This window comes from Lithobates pipiens, unplaced genomic scaffold (assembly GCF_037356315.1).
Source record: "Lithobates pipiens isolate NorthernLeopardFrog02 unplaced genomic scaffold, aLitPip1_a1.2 Scaffold_22, whole genome shotgun sequence".
Lineage (NCBI taxonomy): Eukaryota > Metazoa > Chordata > Amphibia > Anura > Ranidae > Lithobates > Lithobates pipiens.
In genome coordinates this window covers 302716422-302738432 of record NW_027507784.1, presented here as the reverse complement: position 1 = coordinate 302738432, position 22011 = coordinate 302716422, and the positions used below count along the sequence as shown (strand labels likewise).

Genomic DNA, 22011 nt, shown 5'->3' with positions numbered 1-22011 from the left:
AGTGCTGCCGGGGCACGCTTTTCTGCAGCATTCAGGAGCCAACCAACACCGATGACAGAAGAGAACCCACACATCAAGTGATAAGATGGAAGACTAATGGAGAAAAAAAGTATTCAGAGAAGTGCAATTATAGGCTTCAATTGTGCTCCACAAAATGTGCTAAATGCACTGCAGATGTTTGCTGAAGTTAGTGCTCTTTCCAAGCTAAGAAAGTACACATGCCATAATAAAAATATGGATAAACTCTTTGCTGGAATTCATATTTACTTTTAATGATAACGTTTTAATGTTATCAAATATATAGGTTTCAGGAACCTAACAGAATGGGAGATAATTGAGATAAAGTTCTTTTTTTAAAATTAGACATTTTCCTACCCACAGCTGACTTCCTGTCCTGTAATACCAATTATAATTTAGGATAATGTCATCATAGGTGTCAAAGAAAACCACACATTATTTGAAGAAACATTTGAATCTTAGTCCAATTCATACAAATATGTTTGACAGGAAGCTAAATCTGAACTTAAAAAAGGGGGCCGTTTTTTAATCATTCTAATAAGGCTACTAGACACCGAAATAGAAAAACATAAAAAGGAAATAAGAATTTCAAAGAAAATGCTGTTGTATCATGTACATCATTTATTGTGAGCAAGGGACCAGAATGGCTATGGCTTATGCATCAAAGGGCAGTCATACCCTCTGCATCCCCTGATAATCATCAGCTAAGGCTTAAAGTAAATATCTGGGTAAAATAAAAATGTATTGAGTATATCTCTGCAATACATGCACCTATTCCCTCATTTTATGTCTTAAATGTTGCAACTACATAAAAATACCTGGATATGCCATAAATCCAGTGTGTGCCTAGCTTCTTGTAATAGGCCGACAACTTTCCTTCTGATGCACTAAAATCCCAAGCAGTGTTGTCAGCCCTGCCGCACTACATAAGACATTCTACTTATGTTATAGCGATTAGGAGATGAGGAGGAGATCTGTAGTCTAACAGGAGAGACCTGGGCAGGGCTTGCAACACTGTTTCAGAGGCAGCATTTCAGTTCACATAGGAAGTTAGGAACAGTATTTTTACAGATTAATAGGTATTTTTCTGTAGGGGTTTTAGAGACAAAGCATGGGGAAATATACAAGTATTGCAGAGGCATACATAATGTGTTCTTTTTCTTCAGACATTCACTTTAAGAGCCATTGATAAAGCATATTTGTGCTCTGCTGAAGTGCAACCAGTCATTATAACATTCATATTTATTACATATAAAATCCAAAACAAAACAGCCATCACGTTATTTTTTTTCCTTTAAAATCCATATACATAGTTTGATACACAATTACATTATATATTTACATTGAAGGAATAACCCCTCTGTCTTAAAATGTCAGTCCACCTAAAACTGTAATTCCTGGTTAGATGATGAACTGAATTAATTCAACTGTTTTCTTATATCTCTCTGGGACCTTACAGCAAAATCTCAGCACTTGAGTTCCCAGCTCCTCCTACCTTCCACAGCAGTGTTTCTCAACTCCAGTCCTCAAGGCCCCCCAACAGGTCATGTTTTCAGGCTCTCCATTATTTTTCACAGGCAATTTCACTGTCTTAGTAATCACTACAGCAGTTTGATCTGAGGGAAATCCTGAAAACATGACCTGTTGGGGCTCTGAGGACTGGAGTTGAGAAACACTGTTCTACAGACATAATGAGTTTCCCTGTTGTATTTTTAATTAATTTCACATTATGGAGAATACAACATGCACATATAAATGACCACAGCAGCAGTAAGTCTCTGTATTAAATGTAGGGAAAGTTGAGACTTTGGTCAGGGATCTTGCTGCTGGAACCCCTTAAGATATATATATATATATATATATATATATATATATATATATATATATATATATATATATATATATATATATATATAAAATAAAATAGTGATCAGGTACACCAGTTTACCCATAGTTAACTTATCAGTTTTTGGAGGGCTGACCCTTTAAAACAATTTAGTAACGCTTTCCTGCTTTCCTCTTTCCGCGGCTCTTCTTCTCCTTCCGTGCAGTGGCAGTTGTGAAAGTCACACAGTGCGCATCCAGAAAGTCCAATAGCTTCCCAGCAGCTATCTTAATCCCATTCTGCTTAAGCTCACAATGAAGGGCTGCCAGGTCCAGAGGCTGGTAGAGCAAGATACGCTTATGTAAATCAGGACGATCTTCTATAAACTTTCTCACTGCTTCGGCTGTCAGCGCCTCTTTGTTGGCTGCTTGAGAAGCCGGCACCAACTCCTCATCATCTTCATCTGCAAACGCAGTTTCAAACTCATTGGTGTTGGAACTGTAGAGAAAGGTGGTACATTTTACAAACCAACAATGGCCCATGTCTTAACATAATGGAGGGAAAAACATTAGGAAAAGCAACTGCTGACCCTCTGGCAGCCTTAAAGATTGTTTATTTTTTTTTAAACTCTCAAAAAAACATTGGTCTGGGCGAAGAGATCTCTTTCGGTCTACATAAGCTTATGAGTCTAATGGGCTGCTGCCCCTTGTAGAAAGTGGAAAATACCATTCAGGGCAGAGTGACAGTATACCTGCGTGTGACCTGCTTCCTGTCCCCTTAAAGCAGTATTAAACCCAAAAACAAACATTTATTATATTGCAGCTTAAAAATTCTTAGATGTGATGGCTGCATTCATTTTCTTTTTTAAGATTTCTCTCCTTTATTTTCAACTGGCGATCTTTGCTTCGTGGCTCTGGCCAGGAATTCTACATCACTTGTCACTTTCAGTGGGGTTGCACCTGCCAAACGCAACCTATTCAAGTGAATGGGGTTGAAGCTGCATGTAATGTACACAGTTGTAGCATGCTAGTGTGATATTCAAGGGGTTAAAGCAGGCGGAAAGCAGATGACACAAAGCCTCCTCACCGCTCTGTCAGAACCACTGACACTGTTACAACCCCTTTAAAGCTAATAATTTCACCTGTCGACACAACGTAATTTCATTACAGTTAAATTTATGCCGTTGCGTGTAATCTGTGAATGTGGGAGTAAAGATCTACATAAATACTATTCTTACCCGCAGTATTCCCTCAATCGCAGACAGCTGAGTGACAGATGTCACAAGTCCAAAATTCTGCCTAATTATGATACCACAGAGAGTGTGGCACCTCACTGAGGATGAGGCGGTCACCATGGACACTGCAAAGATTCTTATCAGATTCTTATCACTGCAAAAGTTTCAGGAAAGTGGCAATAACCCTTTTACTACCAGAGACTTCTGACGCTTTAATGCTCACGCTAAACCTCATTTGCTAATTTGCATACCTAAATAATTTTTATAATTTTACTGTTGACATAAAAATATTTTATTTGGTACATAGTTTTAATAAAAACCATTGCTGTGTAAACAAAATATGTAAACAAAAACACTGCTTTTATTTTTTAATTTACTATTATTTTATATTGTAATTGTATCTGACAGCTACAGAATTACACAGAGGAACATTCCTATCTTCATGCTGCAAGACATCACATTCATCAGTAACAGTGATCACGTGATTGGGAACCATTCTAATTGTTTCCCAATCAGTAGTGGGCTGACTGGACCCAACAGTGGCAAACAGATCTGATAGGTACCTGTTACATACATTAACATTTCCTCAGAACTGGGGAACAATTGTCTAAAGATTGTGGAAATTAGGGTAAAAATAGAGTTAAAATGTGAAATATTTTAGTCTTTTGGTAAATTCTGGCAGGCTACACAGCTCACTAGGTTCAAATACTTTTTAGGGATTTTGACTGTGAAATCTTCCTGTGTACCTTCCTTAACAGCTTAAGGTCACCATACAAGGCTGGATTTTCTCTCACAGCTCACGCAGGTGTAGCTGAGAACACCAATGAAAGATGATGCTGTTACAACTCTCAAGACATGAAAAAAGTCAGTGGTTAAAGTGGAACTTTGGCCGAAACTTAAGTTCTGCTAGATTACATCCCAAGGAGCACTGTGCAAGTGATCATTTTGAAATGGAAGGAGTATCAGACCACTGAAAATCTACCAAGACCTGGCCGTCCCTCTAAACTTTCAGCTCAGACAAGGAGAAGACTGATCAGAGATGCAGCCAAGAGGCCCATGATCACTCTGGATGAACTGCAGAGAACTACAGCTGAGGTGGGAGAGTCTCTCCATAGGACAACAATCAGTCATACACTGCACAAATCTGGCCTTTATGGAAGAGTGGCAAGAAGAAAGCCATTTATCAAAGATATCCATAAAAAGTCTCGTCTAAAGTTTGCCACAAGCCACCTGGGAGACACACCAAACATGTGGAAGAAGGTGCTCCGGTCAGATGAAACCAAAATCGAACTTTTTGCCCACAATGCAAAACGATATGTTTGGCGTAAAAGCAAACAGCTCATCACCCTCAACACACCATCCCCACTGTCAAACATGGTGGTGGCAGCATCATGGTTTGGGCCTGCTTTTCTTCAGCAGGGACAGGGAAGATGGTTAAAATTGAGGGGAAGATGGATACAGCCAAATACAGGACCATTCTGGATGAAAACCTGTTGGAGTCTGCAAAAGACCTGAAACTGGGACGGAGATTTATCTTCCAACAAGACAATGATCCCAAACATATAGCAAAATCTACAAAGGAATGGTTCACAAATAAACGTATCCAGGTGTTAGAATGGCCAAGTCAAAGTCCAGACCTGCATCCAATCGAGAATCTGTGGAAAGAGCTGAAAACTGCTGTTCACAAACGCTCTCCATCCAACCTCACTGAGCTCGAGCTGTTTTGCAAGGAAGAATGGGCAAGAATTTCAGTCTCTCGATGTGCAAAACTGATAGAGACATACCCCAAGCGACTTGCAGCTGTAATCGCAGCAAAAGGTGGCTCTACAAAGTATTAACGCAAGGGGGCCGAATAATTTTGCACGTCCCACTTTTCATTTTTTTATTAGTTAAAAAAGTTTCAAAAATCCAATAGATTTCATTCCACTTCACAATTGTGTCCCACTTGTTGGTGATTCTTCACAAAAAATAAAAATTTAATATCTTTATGTTTGAAGCCTGAAATGTGGAAAAAAGGTTGAAAAGTTCAAGTGGGGTCGAATCCTTTCACAAGGCACTGTATGTAAAACATTAGAAATAAGTGTCCATACTGTTTCAAATCCAGTAATACACTGTCCCACTGCACATTCTCACTTGTTCTCTATTTTTCGGCACTGTGTCAAAAAGGAAGAATCAATCTGCTGACAGCCTCAAGATTTACTGCTGCTAAGGGGGTCTGGGCTTCAGTAAAATGGCAACCCCCAGCAAGAAAAAACAGGAACAATGCTGGAGGCGATTTACAGCGCACACTAATTTTGGTAGCATAATTAATGTGGAATCTATCTTCCTTGCTAAAGCAACATTATTTTCTATCAAGTTGCTATGGTTAAAGTTGAATTTTAATGTAACAAAAGCCAAAATTCCAATTTGGTTTTCACTGAAATGCTTAGAAGTTCCGAATAAATTTTATTTACAATGATCAGGTCTAAAAAAAAAAGTTAGGTAACCATGCAATATTACATATGAATATTTTGTGCGTTAACATCAAGCCAGCAGCCGCAGCCCCTTTTCAAGTTTTCCTCTCCTGATGAAAAAGCCTATGGGTTACAGCGTTCAATATGCGCTCAGAACTGTGAACTACCGATTTGCTCCGTGTCATGGATGTACCTAGTAGTAAGAGTAAGAGTAACACATGATAGTTTCTATTAATTATAGATTCTCAGATAAATAAGCAAATGATAACACACAAAATAATAAAGGTGCAGATGCAAAATTTAATTTGCAATACAGTGCATCCGGAAAGTATTCACAGCGCTTCATATTTTCCACATTTTTTTATGTTACAGCCTTATTCCAAAATGTATTAAATTCATTATTTTCCTGAAAATTCTAAACAATACCCCATAATGACAATGTGAAAGAAGTTTGTTTGAAATCTTTGCAAATTATATATATATACACACATATCCAAAAAAAAAAAAAAAGTGTCATGGCACTCAAAATTGAGCTCATGTGCACCCTTTGATGCTGAGATCCCACTGAGATGTTTCTACAACTTGATTGGAGTCCACCTGTGGTAAATCCAGTTTATTGGACAAGATTTGGAAAGGCACACACCTGTCTATATAAGGTCCCACAGTTAACAGCGCAAGTCAGAGCACAAGCCAAGCCATGAAGTCCAAGGAATTGTCTGTAGGCTTCCAAAACAGGATTGTATCGAGGCACAGATCTGAGGGAGGGTACAAAAAAATTTCTGCTGCATTGAAGGTCCCAATGAGCACAGTGGCCTCCATCATTCGTAAATGGAAGAATTTTGGAACCACTAGGACTCTTCCAAGAGTGGCCCCACTTGGCCAAACTAGGTGATTGGGGAGAAGGGCCTTAGTCAGGGAGGTGACAAAGAACCCGAGTGGCCAGACAGAAGCCACTTCCCAGTAAAAGGCACATGATAGCCCACCAAAAGGCACCTCAAGTACTCTCAGACCATGAGAAACTAAGTTCTCTGGTCGGATATAACAAAGATTGAACTCTTTGACCTGAATGGCAAGTGTCATGTTTGGAGGAAACCAGGCACCGCTCATCACCTGGCCAATACCATCCCTACAGGGAGCAGCATACTGTGGGGATGTTTTTCAGTGGCAGGAACTGGGAGATTAGTCAGGATCGAGTGAAAGATGAATGCAGCAATGTACAGAGACATCCTTGATGAAAACCAGCACCAGAGTGATCTGGACCCCAGACTGGGGCAAAGGTTCATCTTTCAATAGGACAATGACCCTAAGCACACAGCCAAGATAACAAATGAGTGGCTACGGGACAACTCTGTGAATGTCATTGAGTGGCCCAGCCAGTGCCCAGACTTGAACTCGATTGAACATCTCTGGAGAGATTTGAAAGGCTGTCAACAATTAAAACCTTGATGAAAAAACAGTGGCCAGCGATGGCCAAATTTGTCATGGCACTGGTGAAAAAAAGGATGTGTCTGGTTATGCATGGAAAATGTCTTCCAGAGATAGGTTAGTGGTGAGAGACCTCAGCAACCTTGTTCACACTGCATCCACTGTTATGTTTCTCCCTGACTCTAACTTACAAAGGAAAGAGCGGTTCCCTTTTCCACAGGGAGGAGACAATATTAGTTCATCAATAGACTCCATTCACATGTTGCTGTTTTTCTATTGTTCATAGTTTATTTTCTTGATGCTGCACATCACACAAGTCACCGGACAAGATGGCTTACACCCGTGGGTCCTGAAAGAGCTCAGCAGGTGATATAGCCAGACCATTGTTCCTAATTTTTTTGGACAGTTTACTGACTGGAATGGTGCTAGTTGATTGGAGAAAATCCAACATGGCACCAATATTTAAAAAAGGGCTGAGAGATATCCCTGGGAACTACAGACCAGTTAGCCTAGCATCGATAGTGTACAAGTTATTCGGGGGGGGGGGGGGGGGGGGGGTGATAAGGACTATATATGAGATTTTAGCAATGAAAACAGTATCATTAGCAGTAATGAGCATGGATTCATGAAGAATCGTTCTTGCCAAACCAATCTATTAACCTTCTATGAAGAAGTGAGCTGCCATCTAGATAGAGGAAGGTCTGTAGATGTGGTGTGTCTGGATTTTGCAAAGGCATTTGATACAGTTCCCCACAAGCGTTTACTGTACAAACTGAGGTCTGTCTGTATGGACCATAGGGCGAGTACCTGGATTGAAAACTGGCTACAGTCCAAAAGGTGGTGATAAATGGGGAGAACTCGGCATGCTCTGGTTTCGAAAGTGAGTTCCCCAAGGATCTGTCCTGGGACCAATCCTGTTTAATTTATTCATATACGATCTAGAGGATGGGATAAAAACACCTCAATCTCAGTATTTGCGGACAATACCAAGTTAAGCAGGCATGTCTACACAGGATGTGGTGACCTTGTAAGAAGACCTAAACAAAATATGGGATGGGAAACTACATGGCAAATGAGGTTTAATATTTAAAAATGTAAGGTAATGCATTTGGGTGCCAAAAATACCAATGCAAGTTGCTGACTAGGGGGCAGAACCTCCGGGGGAATCTAGGATGGAAAAGGACCGGGGGGTCTTAGTAGATTACAGGCTCAGCAATGGCATGCAATGACAGGCAGGGGATTCACTCTAGGAGATAAAGTGATAACTCTCCAACTCTACAAGTCTCTGGTCTGGCTGCATCTTGAATATGCCATCCAGTTCTGGGCACCAGTGCTCAGGATGGATGTGCTGAAGAGAGTCCAGAGAAGGGCAACAAAGCTAATTAAGGGAATAGAGGACCTCAGCTATGGGGAAAGACTACAAGCATTGAGCTTATTCTCTCTGGGGAGGAGACGCTTGAGAAGGGATATGACATCAATGTACAAATACTGTATTAGCGACCCTAGAATAGGGAAAAAACTATTTAGAGAAAGGGAATTTAAAAAGACATGTAGCCATTCACTAACGTTGGAACAGAAGTGGTTTAACCATAAACTGCGTATAAGGTTCTTTACTGTCAGAGAGCTGAGGATGTGGAATTCTCTTCCACAAGCAGTGGTATCAGCAGGGAGGGCCGATAGTTTAAAAAAAAAAAACTATTAGATGGGCACTTCAACGACAACAACATTCAGGGGTATACAATGTACTATTGACATAAACACATACACACACACACATCTGACAGGAACCATGAATCAGACGGAGACAAAAAAATGCAGTTAAATTCACACATTTTAATATAATGGTAAAAGTGGAACAAATAGTAAACGTAGTCAAAACATAGCTAGGGTACGGTAGCCAAAGCAAGTAGTCAGAACGGGCCAGTAAATCAGGAAGCCAGAGATCAGCGTAGTCAGAAGCAGCAGACAGGATCAGGAACCAGAAGGGATGTCAGCCAGGCAAGTCTTCAACAGGAACACAGTACAAAGTCTCCAGATATGTTTGACTAAGGCAAAGGCACGGAAGAAATGAACCAGGCAGTTTAAATAGCCAGAAGGGGCTGGCTGTAGACTCGGCTGACGAGCAGTAAATGATCACCAGGTGAGCCGCTGTGGAACGATAAGTTCTGTCAGTTAACCAACAGCTGAACAACCTGAGCGCTGAGAAGGGAGGGCTGAGAGCCCAGCCCTGACAGTAGCCCCTCCTCAGGGACCCCTCCCCCTCGAGGGCCACCAGGTTTGAGGGGGAAACGTCTTGGGAAAAAAAAGGAGGACAGAAGCATGTACGTCAGAGGATGGGATTCAAGAGCGTTTCTCTGGACTGTACCCTTTCCAATGAACCAGGTACTGTATGCACCCAGGAAACCTACAGGAGCCAATGAGTGATTGTATCTTATACTCTTCATGGTTCTCAACCTAAACCGGGTGAGGATGTGGTACCGACGTGGTGAAACGGTTGCACAGTAAAGGTTTTAATAAGGAGACATGGAATACAACCGAAATACACATTAGAAGGAAGGTCTAATGTGTAAGCCACTGGTTTGATACTACAGAAAATACAGAAAGGCCCAATAAACCATGGTGACAATCTTAGTGAGGGAATACAGAGTCTGAGGTTATGAGATGACAGCCAGACCCTCTCCCCAACCTGGTAGGAGGGCGCAGGTAGGGGTCTGCGGTCAGCATGGAGTCTGAACCTCTCACTGGCACCTCGCAAGGACTCTTGGACTTGCACCCAAGTGGAACGAAGATCACAGAGATGCTCCTCTAATGCAGGAATTCTTTGAGGAACAAAAGAGTCAGGCAACATGGATGGTTGGAAACCATAATTCAACAAAACAGACAATCGGGAAGCGGTATTGATGGCACTATTGTGAGCAAACTCTGCCCATATAGCAATGTATAAAACTGCTCCAAGGCTTGGTTGCCTCATTCTGCGGTCCCACTGGACTGCGGATGATACGCAGAGGAAAGCTGAATTGCTAACTGTGGACAAAAGGCTCGCCAAAACCTAGAGACAAACTGACTACCCTGGTTCAAGGTGATAACCTTAGGTAGCCCATGTAACCGAAAGATCTCCCAAGAAAAAATAGATGCCAGTTTTTTGGATAGGGGTAACTACTCCAGTGGAATACAATGAGACATTTTCATGAACCGGTCAACCACCATAAGAATAACTGTGTTGCCCTGGGAGTTGAGTAACTCCACAATAAAATCAATAGACAGGTGGGTCCAAGGCCTCTCTCAATTAGGTATGGGTCTTACACTGAACACACAGGGAACAAGCGGCTACAAAGGCGGTCACATCCGCGTGGAGAAAAGGACACCAGAATTGTTGAGAAATAGCCCAAATGAGTTGATTCTTCCCTGGGTGGCCAGCTACCTTGGGAAAATGGTAAGTGGAGAAAAGCATTGAGGAGATTGTCAGGCACAAAGCAGCGGTCACCATCTTTCACGGGAGGAGAATGGATCAGGGTGGCAAGAATTCTGTCACCCAAAATGTGAAGTGAGACTAGTATGAACAGTGGCCAGAATACAGTCGGGAGGTATCACAGGAGCAGGAACCGACTCCTTCTTGGAAGCGGAGAAAAACTGTTGTGACAATGCATCATTCCTTACATTCTTAGTACCGGGTAAGAATGAGACTATGTAATTGAAGCTTGATAGAAAAAGAGCCCATCGCACCCTTCTGGGAGAGAAGTGTTTTGCCTCTGACAAGAGTGTGAGATTCTTATGGTTAGTCAAAATGAGGACTGGCACAGTGGTACAGTGGTAACTTTGAGGAGATGCCTCCATTCTTTCAGAGTTAAAATGATAGCTAACAATTCTCTGTCCCTAGTCTCGTAATTGCACTCTGCAGGAGACATTTTCTTAGAAAAGTTAAGTTAAAGTTAACATAGGATCAGGATGCGCCAGCACAGGAGCTGAAATAAAGGCAGCCTTGAGAGACTCAAAGTCTTTAAAGGAATCCGGAGACCAATTCTGTGGGTTACCGTCCTTTCTAGCCATATCAGTCAGGGGGTTTGACCAGAGAAGAGAAGTTCCGAACAAATTTCCGATAATTGGCAAAGCCAAGAAAACGCTGTAGAGTATGTAGACCAACGCGTCAAGGCCACTGTAGAACTGCAGATGGTTTCTCTGGGTCCACCGGAAAACCGGCAGTAGAAATTACATAACCCAGAAATTTAACCTGTTCACTTCTCCAACTTACATAATACAGGCTATCTTTCAGCCTCTGCAGCACACGGGAGACATCTGTGTGGTGGCTCTCTAGGGATTTAGAATATGAGAATATTGTTGCGATAAACCACCACACATTGCTGCAACATATCTGGGAGGAGCGTTGCAAAGACCAAATGGCATTACACGGTATTCATAATTTTCTGTCCTGGTATTAAATGCAGTTTTCCATTTTTCGCCATCCTTGATCCTCATGAGATTGTATGCCCCTTTCAGGTCGAGCTCTGTAAAAAAAACGTTGCCACCTTGTAAACAACGGAATCGGATACACATTCTTAATCGTAAAGCGATTGAAACTCCTATAATCGATACAAATGGTCTCAGTTCACCACTCTTCTTTTTCACAAATAAGAAGCCAGCAACAGCAGGAGACAAGGATATGCGGATGAACCCTTCAAAAAAGTGCGTCGGCAACGTATTCCTCCATGGTTTTATCCTCCGAGACAAAGGGTAAAGCCGGCCATGACGGGGAATCGCACCAGGTTGAAGGTCAATTGCAGAATCAATCGAGTGGTGTGGAGGAAAACTACCAGCTTGACCTTTGTCAAAGACATTGCTAAATTTGCGGTACTCCTCTGGCAAGGAGGAGAGTGAAGAGGTGCACAAGACCTTAGCCACCTTCTGAAAACATGTTTTACTGCATTGTAGTGACCAGGAAAGAACCTCAGCACAAAGCCAATAAAAAGAGGGTTTGTGCCCTGTAACCAAGGATAACCAATAACCACGGGTAATGAGATGAGGAAATGACTTGGAATTTGATTATCTCATGGTGATGAGCCCCTACAGCCATGGTCAATGGAGCAGTCTCATGAGTCACATGGGTTGGCTGTAGAGGTCTGCCATCAATAGCCTCAATGGCAAGTGGGGTGGCACGAACCTGCAGCAGAATCTAGTGCTTAGACACAAAGGCACTATCTATAAACAGGCCTGCAGTCCCAGCATCCACTAGAGCCTGTGTTTCGAAGGATGACTCAGACCAAGAAAGGGCAACCAGAACTAAAGGCTTATCCTTCAGGATACCTTGGGACGTAACAACACCACCTAAGGTCCCTACAGGACCTCAAAATGCAGGGGTTTCCTGGACGAGTAGGACAAGACTTCAAGAAGGCATAATCTCTCCCTCCTCCTAAAGTCCCTTTCATCCGCAGAGAGATGTGTGAAACCCAACTGCATGGGTTCTACTTCACTGGCGGACTTGGTACCAGGAGGCATGGGAGGTGAGGGAAGCAAGGGTGGGACTGCAAAGCTCGGAGCCAAATGTACAGGAGGCTCTTGCAAGCACTCCTTAATGGAAGGTCTCTCTCAGAGTCAAAGAGAATGGCAAACGTGATCAACCTCTCCAGATCCGTATCTATGTCTCGGGCTGCTATCTCATCTTTGATGTTATCCAAGAGACCATGAGAAAAAGCAGCCACGAGGGCCTCTTTGTTCCAAGTGACCTCTGCTGTCAGAGTAGGGAATTCAATGGCATAATCGGCTACAGTTCTTGTACTCTGTTTGATGGACAAGAGGCTCTTGGCAGCAGAAGTGGAGCGTGTGGGAACGTCAAATACCCTTTTAAAGGAAGCCACAAACTGGGGGTAACGCAGGACAATGGGCTTTGCATCTCACATAGAGCGTTTGCCGGGCCAAGGATCTATCAGAAAACAAAGAAATCACAAAGCCTACTTTGCTTCTGTCTGTGGGGAATGCCTGTGGGAGCATCTCAAAGTATATCCCAACCTGGTTGAAAAACCCTCTGCACTGAACTGGATCGCCCCCAAATTGCTGGGAAAGCAAAGCGGTATATTTGAGGTGGGAGCCTGAAACACAGGATGTACTGGAACAGCTATAGTGGGAGGATCCAGGTGAGCAGTCCGAATCAGGAGCGTCTGTAACGCTAAGGCAAACTGATTCATATGGTGGTCCTGCTCATTCAATCTGGAAAAAGTATTACTGCTATGTGGACCACTTGCATCTTCTGAATTCATGGCCTTTGCTTACTGTCAGGAACCATGAATTGGATGGAGACAGAAAATGCAGTTAAAATTGCACCTTTTAATACAATGGTAAAAGTGGTACAAATAGTAAACGTATTTAAAAACATAGCCAGGGTACAGTAGCCAAAGAGGGTAGTCAGAAGAAGACAGTAAATCAGGAAGCCAGAGATCAGCATAGTCGGAGGCAGCAGACAGGATCAGGAACCAGAAGGGATATTAGACAGGCAAATCTTCAACAGGAACATCCTATAGCTTAAGGTCCACCCTATAGCAGTGCTACCTCTGCGTTGTGATTATACACAGCGGGAGCTAAGCGGTAGGTACCACGGACTAGATGTCCACCGGCACCCGCCGATCCTTCAGTACACAGGCAAAACGGCAGGCCTATGTAAACAAGGCAGATCGTCGCTCTGTCAGTAGGGAAGGCATGGATCCTGTGTTCCTGCAAAGCACGTCTTCCCCTAGTGGAGCACCTCACATAGTACACAGAAATACTGGCTAGGCACACAGTTAACCCTTTGATTGCCCCTGTTAACCCCTTGCCAGCCTGCCATTAGTACGGGGACAGTGTATATTTTTTTTATCACTATATACATAAATAGCATTATTTTTATCACTATATTAGCGAAACTGGTCTCCAAAAAATGTCAAAAGTATTTTTAGCACTTATCACTGTATTAATGTCACTGGTTTCCTTAACCACTTGAGGACCGCCGTATTGCCATTGTACGTCAGCACAATGGCACAGGCAGGCATAATCACGTACATCTACGTGATTGCCTTCCAGCGGGTGGGGGGTCCGATCGGACCCCCTCCCGCTGGTTACGGCGGTCCGATTCGGTCCAGGAGCGCTCCGTGATGAGGGGATGGCCGTTGGTTTTCGGCCACCCCCTCTGGATCGCTCCTGGCCAATGAGAAGCTTCCTCCCCTGTGTATTGTTTACACAGGAAGGAGGAAGTGATGTCATTCTCCTCGGGGCGGTCTTTTTGACCGGACTACGAGGAGAAGAGTAAAAGTAAGTGTGCACCAACACTACACTGACATGTAGGTACACACAGGCACACAAACCCCCCCCGATCGCCCCCCGCCCCCCCTCCCCCCCCAGTCACAGTGTCACTGATTGCATTGATCATTTCTTTACTGATCAATGCATTCAGTGTCAGTTGTGACAGTAAAAACTGTCAGGACAGTTAGTGTTAGGTCCAGGGTAGCCCCCTATCACCCCCCAATAAAGATTTAACCCCCTGATTGCCCCTAGAGTTAACCCTTTCACCCCCTTTTGCCAGTGTCACTAAGCGATCATTTTTCTGATCGCTGCATGTGTCGCTAGTGTCGCTAGGTAGCTAGTTATTTTTTTAGGTTCACCGCCAGGTTTTTATATCGCTAGGTACCCCGATATACTACCCAATAATGTTTTTAACCCCCTGATTGCCGCTAGTTAACCCTTTCACCCCCTTTTGCCAGTGTCACTAAGCGATCGTTTTTCTGATCGCTGCATTAGTGTCGCTACAGTCGCTAGGTAGCTAGTTATTTTTTTAGGTTCACCGCCAGGTTTTTATAGCGCTAGGTACCCCGATTTACTACCCAATAATGTTTTTAACCCCCTGATTGCCGCTAGTTAACCCTTTCACCCCCTTTTGCCAGTGTCACTAAGCGATCATTTTTCTGATCGCTGCATGTGTCGCTAGGTAGCTAGTTATTTTTTTAGGTTCACCGCCAGGTTTTTATATCGCTAGGTACCCCGATATACTACCCAATAATGGTTTTAACCCCCTGATTGCCGCTAGTTAACCCTTTCACCCCCTTTTGCCAGTGTCACTAAGCGATCGTTTTTCTGATCGCTGCATTAGTGTCGCTACAGTCGCTAGGTAGCTAGTTATTTTTTTAGGTTCACCGCCAGGTTTTTATAGCGCTAGGTACCCCGATATACTACCCAATAATGGTTTTAACCCCCTGATTTCCGCTAGTTAACCCTTTCACCCCCTTTTGCCAGTGTCACTAAGCGATAATTTTTCTGAACGCTGCATCAGTGTCGCTAGTGTCGCTAGGTAGCTAGTTATTTTTTTAGGTTCACCGCCAGGTTTTTATAGCGCTAGGTACCCCGATATACTACCCAATAATGGTTTTAACCCCCTGATTGCTGCTAGTTAACCCTTTCACCCCCTTTCACCAGCGATCACAGTATAAGTGTCACTGGTGACGCTGGTTAGCCAGTTAGTTATTTAGGTTCCCCGTCAGGTTTTTATATAGCGCCAGGGACCCCCATATACTACCTAATAAAAATTTGAACCCCCTGATTGCCCCTAGTTAACCCTTTCACCACTGATCACCGTATAAGTGTTACGGGTGACTCTGGTTAGTTTGTTTTTTATAGCATTTTATATTCAAATCCGGAAGGCAGTGCTTGGTTTTCGGGGTCCCGTACGTGGCTAGGCTCCCAAAAAGTCCCCCACATGTGGTATCCCCGTACTCGGGAGAAGCAGCAGAATGTATTTTGGGGTGTCATTTCACATATGCCCATAGCATGTGTGAGCAATATATCATTTAGTGACAACTTGGTGCAAAAAAAAAAAAGTTTGTAATATTCCCGCAACTTGTGGCAAAATATAAAATATTCCATGGACTCAACATGCCTCTCAGTAAATAGCTTGGGGTGTCTACTTTCCAAAATGGGGTCATTTTGGGGGGTTTTGTGCTATTTTGGCATTTTATGGCCTTCGAAACTGTGATAGGTAGTGAGGAGTTAAATCAAAAATTTGCACCCTTAGAAATCCTGAAGGTGGTGATTGGTTTTCGGGGTGCCGTGCGCGACTAGACTCCCAAAAAGTCCCACACACGTGGTATCGCCATACTCGGGAGAAGTAGCGGAATATATTTTGGGGTGCAATTCCACATATAACCATGGCATGTGTGAGCAATATATCATTTAGTGACAACTTTTTGTAAAAAAAATTTTTTTTTTTTTTTTTGTCATTATTCAATCCCTTAGGACAAAAAAAATAAATATTCAATGGGCTCAACATACCCATCAGCAATTTCCTTGGGGTGTCTTCTTTCCAAAATGGGGTCATTTGGGGGGGATTTGTACTGCCCTGCCATTTTAGCACCTCAAGAAATGAGATCGGCAGTCATAAATTAAAAGCTGTGTAAATTCCAGAAAATGTACTCTAGTTTGTAGACGCTATAACTTTTGCGCAAACCAAAAAATATACGCTTATTGACATTTTTTTTACTAAAGACATGTGGCTGAATAAATTTTGCCCTCAATGTATGACTAAAATTTAGTTTATTCGATTTTTCTTATAACAAAAAGAAGAAAATATCTTTTTTTTTCAAAATTTTCGCTCTTTTTCCATTTATATCGCAAAAAAAAAAAAATCGCAGAGGCAATCAAATACCATCAAAAGAAAGCTCTATTTGTGGGAAGAAAAGGACGCAAATTTCGTTTGGGTGCAATATTGCATGACCGCGCAATTACCAGTTAAAGCAGCGCAGTGCGAAATTGCAAAAAGACCTCTGGTCCTTAAGGTGTTTATTGGTCCGGAGCTGAAGTGGTTAAAGTATCAGTCTCTGGTCTTTCTCCGCAATATTGCAATTTCACTATGAGTCATCGATCGCTGCCATTACCAGTGAAAAATAAAATAAAAATAAATAAAAATATCCCATAGACGCTATAACTTTTTCCTTTTGCGCAAACCAATCAACATGGTTTTCTTTTCCGAAAAATATGTAGCAGAATACATATTGGCCTAAATCAATGAAGAAATTCTATTTTTTTTTAATTTATTGGATATGTTTTATAGCAAAAAGTAAAAAAAAATATTTTTTATTATAAAATGGTCAGTCTTTTTCTGTTTATAGCGCAAAACACAAAAAAATGCAGAAGTAATCAAATACCAACAAAAGAAAGCTCTATTTGTTTGAAAAAAAGGACATAAATGTTATTGGGGTACAGTGTAGGGCTGCAAATAACGATTATTTTCATAATCGATTAGTTGGCCGATTATTGTTTCAATTAATCGATTAATAACCTTAAAAAAAAAGTGGGTCAAATTGACGTTCATTTTCAACCACAGTGACAGGAAAATTTGGAAATAATAGAAAACTTCTCAGTCAAAGGAATTTGCAGACAGTGTATGTGGTTTTTGTTCAGAAATGAAGTGAAAATGTCAAACAAAATTCTTTCAGTGAATGTACAAAGATTTTTCATCTGAATATTCTCACCTGAAAATTGATCCGTGAGGCCAGCATAAGGCTTGGTACACCTATGTAGATTTTGCTTTTTATCTGTTCCTGCGGTGCTTTTTGCTGTGCGTTCTTGATTTTTGCGCATGTGATTTTACTGCAATTTGCATTTTTTTTTTTTGGGCAGATTAAAAAACACAAATTGTTGCAAAAACGCATTACATTCTTTTCTGCAGCTTCTCCATTGAAGTATATTGAACCAAAAAAGCACCGTTTTGCGTTAAAAGTCCCTGACCCTTTCCAAATATGCAGCAGCTGAAAAAAGCACAGATATGAACGTGTCCCACAGGAAACCATGTAAATGAACTGTGGTGTGTTTCTGCAAAAAGAACCATTAAACATATAGATGTGAACCAGGCCTAAGACATTTAGTAACATAATGGGGTTAAGAAGACTAAAATTAGACCTTTATAGTACCGATTAATCGATTATGAAAATAGTAATCGATTAATTTCATAATCGATTAGTTGTCGATTAATCGATTAGTTGTTTCAGCCCTAGTACAGTGTCACATGACCATGCAATTGTCAGTCAAATTAACGCAGTGCCTTATCACAAAAAATGGCCTGGTCATGAAGAGGGCTAAATCTTCCAGAGGTGAAGTGGTTAATAAATAGCAGCTAGATCGTGCTAATACTTACCTAATCTCCTAGAGTGTGGTCCCCTGAAACCTGGAAAAGTGCAGTCTTTATTTATTTTTTTTTATTTTTTTAACAGAAACTTTTTTTTACTAAACAAATCAGCATAACAAAACGCATGCCAACAGGCATAGATCAACTGCATGACAAAATTGGGGGGGGGGGGGGGGGGGGGGGCCACAGCCGCCTAATCTAATCCCAGATCTCCCAGAACCTATAGCGGGGGGTGGCGTACAGACACCATGAATGGAAAGGCCTTCCAGCACCACCCATTAACCGCATGCATCTATCCAGCCGGACCAGACCTTATTGGCATCATCTGCTCTCATATGTGATTTTGTAAAGGGGCAAAATTGAGTTAACTGATTGAATCCAGGAGGAATGGGTGGGTACCTCCAATGATTTCCATCGTAGGAGGATTTCTCTACGTGCAGAATAAAGAGCAAGGGTCAAGCAATGTCCTCCAGATGACTTAGCAGTAACACAAGTGGGTCCGGGGGGTATGCTCATTCCACATATGTCGTTCAAAGTGACTATGATCGTCTCCCAATAGGGGCATATTTTGGGACAGGACCAGACCATATGCCAGAAGTTACCCACCTCAAGACTACATCTGGTGCATTTAGGATCCAACTGACTATATATACACGGGACAGTGTCTGCAGTGTGTAATAGGCCCTGTGAAGCAACTTCAGTTAAATTGTCTGTCTTTGGCACAATCACTGAGGGAAAAAAAAAGGTTGTAACACATTCTTCCTATTTCTTCTCATCGAGGGTGGGAATATCCACCCTCCATCTATCTAGTGAACGGGTCAGTTTAGTGTCGTAGGCCACAGTCAGGTACATGTATAAGGCAGGCAATGGTTCCCCCATGATGCTACAGGTCAAGAGGCGCTCAATTGAATATGATTCTAGGACCACCAAGTCCTGGAAATTGGGCCATCACTGCATGTCTTAGCTGCCAGTATCAGAACCGGAAGGAGCCAAGTACTGAGAAACTGTTCCTCAGTTCCCGAAAGGAGATAAATTTGCCCTCAACCATACAAGTGCTGTCTTTACATTAGGGATCATTCAAGCCTATGCAGGGAACGCATCTGCACTGCAGCACACAATTAAGCACTATTGTGTGCTGTGGTGCAGTGTATTACCAAAAATGGTGTAGGTCTGATTTTTGGGCCACTGTGGGTCATTGGTTGCCTATTCAATTGCAAGCAATGATTAGGCACAGAGACAAAGACAGGCAATCAGCCTTAGCCACCCACAGAATTGCAGAGAAGATTGAGAAGTGGAATTGAGGAACAGTAACTGTCTCCAGGGTATAGATAAGTATTTGGAGTGCTTAGCTGCTAATTTTAAAATGGCAGCAGCATGAGGAAGGTGTGATTTTTTTTTTTTTTTACTTCAGGTCTGCTAAATCTAAATGAAAAAATAAAGGATGTACAGAAAGCTATGAAACAGAAGAACTTTGTATTGTACAATGCAGCTATAAATACATCTCTGCCCTGTACCTACGTACAAATGTGTGAACTCAGTGGGTGGTTACAGTAATAGTGATGTTTCTTATTACCTGTGGGATATAGAAGAGGTGTCACTTGCAGCCACAGAAGATGTTGTAGATTCCTGTGATGCTGTTGGGGGCTGATCATCTCCACTGTCTGCTTCCTGTGCTGCACATACAGTTGTTGTCCTCTTCCCCATCTGTGTCAGGGAAATGCTGGTGGTTGTAGAGGTGGATGGAGCGCTTTGTTTGCTGGACGCAGGCAGACGCTGACTCTGGACTGCACTGATCATGTTTCTGCCAGGCTGTGATGAGGAAATGTCATCTTCAGAATCAGAGCTCATGACCTGATGTGTGTAGCGGAATATTTCTTTCATTTTCAGCACCATCTGCTTCTTGGGTAGGGCTCTGACTCCGTACCTGAGTAACAGGGACAACTTTATATGGCAAAACACACAAAACAACTGTTCTAGGCTGTTAAAATGGTTGCAGGCTACTGATAAAATCTGCACTTTTTCTGTGCAACTAGTATTGAGCTCTTTATGTTGCAGTCTGACTCCATTCTCTGAGTCTGCAATAATTTCTGTCACCGCCCCTTCATAAAAGAAGTGGTATGAACTATCCTTTCAAGCTTGGGTGCTCCTACAGCCTCATAGCTGTATATCAGTCGTGTGATATCTAAGACACTGCTCCGTCACTGACTGCTAGTCTCTGGAGATCTGGAGTGAGATTTGGGGATGTCACCACTGTGCTGTTCATCTGGAAGTTCTGACATGAAGAAAATAAACCCTGCCTCCACACAGATTCACTATACATAGAAAAGTATGGGTAAGTGTGTAACGGGGAAAATCAGCTGCAAGTAGACCACAAACAATAGTAATGACTAGTCATTTGCCCTCTGGCTACTTTTTTTTTTGACACAGCTTCCAGAGTTTAGTTTCTCTTTAAAGTGAACCCCCTTATTGGAATAATGTGTTCTTCTAATAAAGCATTTAACAGTATTCACATTACAGTGATGCCAAACACACATTGTTTAATATACATTGTCCCTTCTATTATTATTTTAATTAAAAAAAATAAGAAAACCAAGTACCTTTTTCCTATTGTTTTCCTTATCTTTATACAGCTGTCACATAAACCAGCCTGTCTGCAGGGAAACATAGGCAAGAGGAGCATCTAGTCCTCTGCTACTGGTTACGTGTTAAAAAAAAAAAAAAAAAAACAGCCTTTGGAATACAGAATAAAAATAATTAAATAAAATCAATAAACGGTTTTAAATTGGCATACAAATATACTGTATATTTGAAATTAAATCTTTATTATTTTGTGGAAATAACATGATGTGGGCAGATTTCTGCCAATCACAGGCTGTGTCACATCCCTCCAGCCTGTGTCTTAGAATAAGAGGGAGGTGAAGCCTCCATTAATCTGCATGTAATATCCCTCTCCCATTGTGTTTAGCTGATTAGTGGGCAGGGAGGGTGTGAGCTGTCATTTACCACTGTGTATACTCCCACATGTGTGACTCTATAGTGAGATGGGCTGCTCAGATGTCATTGGGAGGAAATGCTTAGCATAGAAACTGAAAACTGAGAATGTGTAGAGTTGCCACCACAGCTGCAAAATCCATAGCTGAATTGGGGACATGAACAGGATTAACCAGATTTTTTGCAGAATACAAAAAACAAATCCCATAGTGAATATAAATGAACAAGCATGTAATACACCATTTATTGATAGTTTTTATGATGTGGGTTTAGTGACACTTCAAGGGAAGAGAAGCATAATACAATAAGATCAACAGTAAAAAATAAAAATAAAACCTTTATCCTGCAGACACTGCATAAAAACTGATCAGGCAGCAACTGTACAGGGCGAAGATGATGAGGAGTCACCTATCTCAGTGATTGATCCTGAAGGAAGGACATACACACTATTGTGCTGTGTTCTCATTAAATGATAAAATAAATATAGCAGTTTAGCCATTTTGATGCAAGCTCCTGGACTCGCTACACATTAATCTACACATTCCTTAAATAACGATATCAGAGAAAGGGTGGGGTGCAAACAGTATTGTTTATTTACCTGTTTAATTCCTTCTTTAAGACTGGGGTGTCCATGTCTGAATAATCCGGTAGTGGAGTGATAGCAACCTTCGGGGGCAGCTCTCTCTTGCGCACAATAGAAACTAAAAGCGAAAATAGATGTTTTGTTAGGAATACCACGTAGGACCACAGCAAAATGCCTAAGCTTTTCTATGTAATGCATCCCAACTACAAGCAGATTGCTCACGCCAGAGGATTATCAAAACACTTTTTTCAAATTCAAGCGTGCTGTGACTGATGATCTGCATACCATCCCACATTTCCGTGCCACAATGAACCTTCTTAAGAGAAGTGGGTAGAGTGGTAAACAATG

The 22011-nt window shown here is 42.0% G+C and overlaps 1 protein-coding gene across 3 annotated transcripts in view; it reads right to left on the bottom strand.

The window, feature by feature from the left end:
- Window positions 1–621: 621 nt before the first annotated feature.
- SLX4 (SLX4 structure-specific endonuclease subunit) overlaps window positions 622–22011 on the bottom strand; it is a 66191-nt gene continuing 44801 nt past the window's right edge. For 2 of the 3 annotated variants that reach the window (XM_077449269.1, XM_077449270.1), the window contains exons 13-15: window positions 21679–21781; window positions 19663–20013; window positions 622–2341 (exon numbers count right to left, since the gene is read on the bottom strand). In XM_077449269.1, the coding sequence (XP_077305395.1) occupies window positions 2014–2341; window positions 19663–20013; window positions 21679–21781 (782 nt within the window). In that variant the 3' untranslated portion in view covers window positions 622–2013. Of the gene's footprint in view, window positions 2342–18091; window positions 18129–19662; window positions 20014–21678; window positions 21782–22011 lie in introns of those variants that run through there. The other variant, XM_077449271.1, reaches the window with a different exon arrangement.